General features: G+C 47.3%; 1 protein-coding gene across 1 annotated transcript; it reads left to right on the top strand.

Annotated features, from left to right (window-relative positions):
• The first annotated feature begins 5,281 nt into the window (after positions 1 to 5,281).
• LOC112818850 (protein KPLCE-like) lies at positions 5,282 to 6,908 on the top strand. The gene is made up of 2 exons (XM_025865940.2): positions 5,282 to 5,391; positions 6,171 to 6,908. The coding sequence occupies exon 2, from the start codon at positions 6,192 to 6,194 to the stop codon at positions 6,906 to 6,908; it is 717 nt and encodes a 238-aa protein (XP_025721725.1). The 5' UTR covers positions 5,282 to 5,391; positions 6,171 to 6,191.
• Positions 6,909 to 7,247: the final 339 nt, after the last annotated feature.

The following is a 7,247-nucleotide window of genomic DNA, read 5'->3' on the forward strand; positions in this document are numbered from 1 at the left end:
CCACCTCACACCAGTCAGAATGGCTAGAATTAACAAGTCAGGAAACGACAGATGTTGGCGGGGATGTGGAGAAAGGGGAACCCTCCTACACCGTTGGTGGGAATGCAAGCTGGTGCAACCACTCTGGAAAACAGTATGGAGGTTCCTCAAACAGTTGAAAATAGAGCTACCATATGATCTAGCAATTGCACTACTGGGTATTTACCACAAAGATACAAATGTAGGGATCTGAAGGGGTACGTGCACCCCAATGTTTATAGCAGCAATGTCCACAATAGCCAAACTGTGGAAAGAGCCAAGATGTCCATCGACAGATGAATGGATAAAGAAGAGGTGGTATATATACACAATGGAATATTATGCAGCCATCAAAAGGAATGAGATCTTGCCATTTGCAACGACGTGGATGGAACTGGAGGGTGTTATGCTGAGTGAAATAAGTCAATCAGAGAAAGATATGTATCATATGACCTCACTGATATGAGGAATTTTTAACCTCGGGAAACAAACTGAGGGTTGCTGGAGTGGTGGGGGTGGGAGGGATGGGGTGGCTGGGTGACAGACATTGAGGAGGGTATGTGCTATGGTGAGCGCTGTGAATTGTGCAAGACTGTTGAATCACGGATCTGTACTTCTGAAACAAATAATGCAATATATGTTAAGAAAAAAAAGAAGAAGATAGCAGGAGGGGAAGAATGAAGGGGAGTAAGTCGCACGGGGAGACGAACCATGAGAGACGATGGACTCTGAAAAACAAACTGAGGTTTCTAGAGGGGAGGGGGTTGGGGGGATGGGTTAGCCTGGTGATGTGAATTAAAGAGGGCACATTCTGCATGGAGCACTGGGTGTTATGCAGAAACAATGAATCATGGAACACTACATCAAAAACTAATGATGTATGGTGATTAACATAAAAATTAAAAAATTTTAAAAAAATAGCTCTACAAAGTGGTATATAAACCCAAGGGACTAGTGACCTTGTGTATGTTGTAAGAGAATAAATGTGTCAGAGAAGGACTGGCAGAAGTTCAAAGAAACTAACCCCAGTGGGTCATTCCAGGAGAAAGAGGGATATATGTGCACCAATATTCCCTGGCCTCTGTAATCAAGAGGGTCCTAGTGCTGTCTTGCCTTGTGTTTCTGGCCCAGACACAGCCCAGACTCTGATCCAGGTGGAGTTGGGGTTTTCATATTTCAGTGACCCACATGTGCACACAGTGGGAAACCTGTGTGACCCTCTCCCACATATGTGAAAACAGTCCTTGCTGCATAAATGATATCCTTTGATGACTTTTACTGGATCCTCTTGTGATAGTTTTGGTGGGGTTGGGGGACAGGAAAGGAGGCAAGGATGAGGCCAGGTGAGGGTGCTCCCTAGCAAGCCTGTGCAGTGGCCACATGTTGTAATGGAACATGCCCCGGATGGAATTCAGAAATTCCTGTCTAATGTCTGCTCCTACCTGGCTGTGTGGTCTTGAGCAGATTTCTTCCCTCCTCCATGGGCCTCAGTCCCAATATAGAAGGGCCAAGCTCTGTGCCTGTGAAGGCCCTCGCCAGCCCTCCATTCCATGGTTCTATGACGTAATCTCCTGATAATCTAGGAGGAATCCCATATTGTCACTGGAATAATGGTTCAGGGGATCTCTGGCAAAAGTCTCAGAGCTGAGCCTGGAGCAGAGACACACAGACATGGGATCTAAAGGAGGGAACCTCTGTAGTGTCTTCTCAGACACAGAAGTGAGATTTCTCACTGGATACCAATATGCCTGTGCCCTCCATCTCCCAGGTGTCTGGCTTCTCACTTCCTCCTACTTCTCTTCCACAAAAAAGGAGGGACCCAGATTTTGACCTTGAGTGTCTATAGTTTCTGATCAAGGACAGCTCCCAGGATGTGAGGACACCTGGGCCCTGCCTTCAGGGAGCAACATGTCAAATTGGGTACTTCCCCTCTGGGTCTCCTGGTCAGAGTTGGGGTGCCACTGACTTGAAATCTTGGTTTGGTTCATGCACTCAGCGGCACAACTTCAAACATGTAACTCATGTCAGGATTCACTGATGCTGGTGCTATTAGGGACCTTAAGATAATCTAGTATATGGTTTCTGACTGTCCAGATGGTAAGTCCTGAAATTGAGCTAACCAGAGGATTGCAGAGAGCTTTTAAAGACCAGAAGGTCTTCCTAAGAAGAACAGCCCATTAGGCCAGATGACTCAGATATTGCTTTTTGTTGAGGCAGGGGCCAGACCCCATGACATGTTTTAGTCCCCTCCACCTCAGAGATGACATTATTCTGAATCTGTGATTCTGTATTCTGTGAATCCATGATTCTCTCTACCTATTACCCTGTGAGTCTACCAGACTATTATTGCATGAATCCATAGGTCTCTGTTTCTATGAGCTGTGTCCAAAGAGATAAGTGGGACCTTTTGGGGATAACCCTGTGACTCACCCTGGCACTTGTTCCAGTCATCTGACTTCTCCACACCTCAACTTCCCAGCCTATAAAATGGGTGGGGCACAGCCAACCCACGTGTTTTGGTGGCACATGGAAACAGTATCTCTCACCAGAGATATTAGTGCTGTCTGAAGATGTTATACGCATTAGTGACAGCATGGCCCCACAGAGTAGGAAGTGAGACAATCAGAGCTCACGGATGGCACAAGGTGCACAGATTGGCTAATAGTAGGATGGCCATTGACCACATGGAGGAAGGAGGTTGGTTTAGGCTGTACTGTCAGTGGAAAGCACCCTCATTCATTCAATCATTCATTTATTGGTCTAATTAGTGTTCCCCAGGTCCTGTGCCAGATGATATACAGTGAATGTGTCCACAGTTATCAAGGCACAGAGATTATGGTCTAGTTGGAATAACTCCATGGACATTGAGGATACAAATACACTTCCTTTGTAGAATAAGCCCCTTACAATCATAGAATATCACAGCCAGGAGGGGCTTCATTGACTATTTTATGGTGGAAGAGAAAAAGCCTAGAGATAGAAGGGCACAGTGGGGGGTGCCTGGGTGGCTCAGTTGGTTAAGCAACTGCCTTCAGCTTAGGTCATGATCCTGGAGTCCCAGGATCGAGTCCCACATCGGGCTCCCTGCTCAGCAGGGAGTCTGCTTCTCCCTCTGACCCTCTTCCCTCTCGTGCTCTCTATCTCTCATTCTCTCTCTCTCAAATAAATAAATAAAATCTTAAAAAAAAAAAGGGCACAGTGGGGCCACACTGTGAGGCAAAGGCAGAATCAGAACTAGGCTGAGTTCTCTTTGTGCCTTGAACTATCTCTATCTCGTTTTGCTGACATGCCTTAAAATGGTTGGCCTTCTACGACATTTTCTTCCCTTATAGCGTGAGGTTGTCCCATCCTACGTCTGAGATATAGGGACTTCTTAATGTCTGTGTCTGTTGGTTGGCTAAAAGCTATGGTTCCTAAAGCATCATGTATTTCAACACTAAAAACAGCATGTTGTGGCAGAAAAAAAAAATTGAAGAATAAATCTGTGTTCAAATTCTGGATTTACTACTTCTAGCTATGTGAGCTTGGGCAAGTTTGTTTTTTTATTTAAATTTAAGACACTATTATGGAGACTAAATGTGATGAGCTAACCCTGTGATATATATGACCCCAATAAAAGATCATTCTTGTCCCATTCCCATCATAAAACATCAGGCCTGGGTGCCAGCTGAGGTGGGACACAAGAGAACAGATAATGGAACAGCCTAAAACCACTTCCACCATCCCCTTTAGGACAGGACTGGTGGGTTTCACAGATGAAGCTATGGAGTGCTTCATCCAATACAGGAATGATGGGGGAAAGCAGGAAACTTTCTAAGTCTGGGACAGAATCTCTCCCTTGCTTTCTCCAATTTGTTCAGGGGCAGACCCTACAAGACCTGGCTTGAGCTAGGGAAGTGTGTGTGGACTAGTGGGGATTTGTCTTTGTTGAGGAAATTTGGGAGCTGTTTATGGTCCTGGAGAAATTGGGATCCGTTATGGACAAATGCAGAAGCATCTTTTCGTTAGAGGTTATGGGGCCACCCTGGGGCCTGCACGAGCTGATATGAGGGAGTGGTAATTTGCAACCAAGGCTCAGCTCAGGATCAAGATACCTTTCTGCATTGGGCAACCTGACATGGATCAGTGAGAAGAGCGTGGGCTCTGAAACTAGACAGGCTTGGGTTCAAGTGATACTCCATTGCCTACCAATGGGACTACCTTGGTGAAAAAGTTGGGCCTCTGGGTCTTAGTTTCCTTGTCAAAATAGGGCTAGCATAGCCTACCTCACAGGATGTGCTTAATACATATTATTCCCATTTCTTTTGCTGTATTTACTGCATTGAAGAAAGGGAAGGAGGCAGATATTCAAGGACAGTGCTATGTCCAGAAATAAAAGGCAACATGTTGTAGCAATAAAGACCATGGTTTATGAAAGTAGACTGCCTGCATGTGAATTCGAGCTTCTTACTTAATTGCTTTGTGAGAATGGGTAACTTCCTTAATCTTTAAGGGCCTCAGTTACAGGGGCATCTGTAAATGTACATCCCTTATGAACTGTTGGGCACATATGTAGCATTCAGTTAAATGTCAGATTCTACTATTATTGTTATCACACAGTGTTCATTTGGCTGGAATTCCCACTATGCTGGGTTCTTGGGGATCTAGGCCTGGTAGTAAGGTCTAGAAAGGTGAGGATGGGGAAGTTATGTGGCATGCAAAGCTGAAGATGTGGGTCATAGGGCATGAGAGGCTGAGGAGAGACAGCCTAGATATAGAGCCTGAGGTCTGAGATCATTAAGCACCCACCCAAATTAACAGAATAACCTGCCACTCCATGGAACTAACCTGGAGTTCTTGGGGGGCCTTGTTGCCATACGGAGGCAGAGACCACTAGGCCCAGCAACCCAGACTAGCAGGAGACACCATGGAGCCCCTCAGAAAGAATACACTATTTAGGCTGAGGAAATGCACCGTCTAGCTTTTGGCCCAGGGTATGAAAAATTGAGATGCCAACTATATTTTGAACAAGTCTTTGAAGAGTCAAGTGACCTAGAAACAGCTTCGTAGGTACAGATCTCATAGGCATCTCACCTCTCATAACTTCTAGAAAAAGAAGAACTGACTTGTTTCATGAAGAAGGCCAAAGGAATCATTTATCTCGTGTTCGGGAAAATTCAATGTCAAGCAGAGACATGCCTGGCCCCTGAGTGAAGAGCCAGGCATTCTGGGGAGGAATCTCACCAATGCAGTGCCAGCCCCAGTCCTCGTGACCTCTCCTGTTTCATTCAGATGCCATTAACTTGCCTCATTGCCACACTATAAAAGGCCTCCCCAGTGGCCGGCTCCTCAGATCCTTGGCTTCTCCCCACCTTGCTCCTGTCAGCAAAGAGGGTAAGTCTATGCCTGGGTTAGGGACACAAAAAGGAAGGAGAGGTGACACTGGGATGGGATGAGGACAGTGAGGACTAGGCATGAGTGTGGCTGCTGAAGGAGCTGGGGCAGAGTTGGTGGGAAGCACGGAGGCTGGGGCCTGAGGGGGAGAGGCAGAGGTATGGAACTGGAGCAGAGCTGTTGGTCCTGTGTGAGAAGGGTTCTTCAAAGAACCACCACTCTCCCCGCGTGCAGTTGTGCAGCCCTCTCATGGGTCCATTTATGGGGTGAAGTGATAGTCCAGCTGGCCTGAAGAGCAAATGGTGGAAACTCAAACTCCAGCCTTGTCAGGCTCTGTGAGGCTCAGCTTGAGACTCACAGTGGCTCCTGGTCTACTGATAAGAACTTGCTTTCCCTGGGTACTGCCTGGCCTGGCAGGAGGGAATAGGGAAGCCAGTCTTGAGAGAATTTGGCGATGAGGGGAAATCAGCTGGGAAGAAATTTCCCAAGGAGAATCAGCAATACAGGAACCAAAGTGAGTAATAAGAGAGGAAGCTTGGAGAACTGGGTGGAAACAGACATCACTCATTCCAGCACTTCATTTTCCACTGTGGAAACTGAGGCACACAGCCAGGCATAGGCACAAGAGCCAAGCAAGATCCCTGGCTCTGGGTCCAGCTTATGTCAGGTCTGAGTGCCTGTGACCTCAAAAAGTTCCTGCTTACAGACAATTCTATTCATATGTGATGCTGGGGTTTCCCTGGAAACCTTCTTAGTTCTGATGAGACCTTTCTTTTCAGATTTTGCAAAGCCACAGGAAGATGTGTGACCAGCAGAAGCAGCCACAGTTCCCCCCATCTTGTGTGAAAGGTTCAGGATTGGGAGCTGTACAGAGTACCAAATGTACCTCTGTGAAATGCCCAGCTCCATCCCAGACTCAAGCCTGTGTGAAATGCCCAGCTCCATGCCTGACTCAAACATATGTGAAATGTGTAACTCCTTGCCAGACTCAAACCTATGTGAAATGCCCAGCTCCATGCCCGACTCAAACCTATGTGAAATGCCAAGTTCCATGCCAGACTCAAACCTATGTGAAATATGCAATTCCTGGCCAGATGTATGTGAAATGCCCAGCTCCATCCTATCTGAAATGCCCAGCTCCTTGTCAGACATACATGAAGTGCCCAGCCCCCTGCCAGACCCAGGCATGCTATGGCCAGGGCCCTTCTCCCGGCCAGACCTACTACATTCAGGCTCCTGCAAGTAGCTCGACCACCTCATGCCATGTACCTGATCCATGCTCTGCACCCTGTTCCACCAGCTACTGCTGCCTGGCTCCCCGGACCTTCGGGGTGAGTCCCCTAAGACGCTGGGTCCAGCGACCCCACGACTGCAGCTCAGGATCATCCGGCTGCTGCGAAGATTCTGGGTGCTGCAGCTGTGGGGGCTGTGGTTCTGGGTGCTCCTGTTTGGGGATTATCCCCATGAGGTCCCGAGGTCCTGCATGCTGTGATCGTGAGGATGACTGCTGCTGTTAAATACAGAACAGCCCTGCTCTGGAACATTCAGCAGCCTCTGGTCCCCTCTCTGTATTCCCAGTGATGTAGAATCTCATTGCTTCACCACATACTTTGCTTCTCTATGAAGGCAGCCTGCCAGAGTTAGCACGCGCCACAAACTTTGGCAAGAATAAAGCTCTGAAAGCAATTCATAGAGATGTCCTGTCTTTTTGGTCCATATTTATGCTTTTCTATCAGAAACTCTTCCTCTCTTCTTCTTGCTTCTCAACAAGAGGAAGGTCTGCGTGGACCAAGCTGGTACAATCCCAGCCTGGGATCCCTGAGCATTCTAGAATGCCACTAATAAACTTCCCCATG

This window comes from Callorhinus ursinus, unplaced genomic scaffold (assembly GCF_003265705.2).
Source record: "Callorhinus ursinus isolate GAN/ISIS: 27379988/994484 unplaced genomic scaffold, GSC_fseal_2.0 scaffold1114, whole genome shotgun sequence".
NCBI lineage: Eukaryota > Metazoa > Chordata > Mammalia > Carnivora > Otariidae > Callorhinus > Callorhinus ursinus.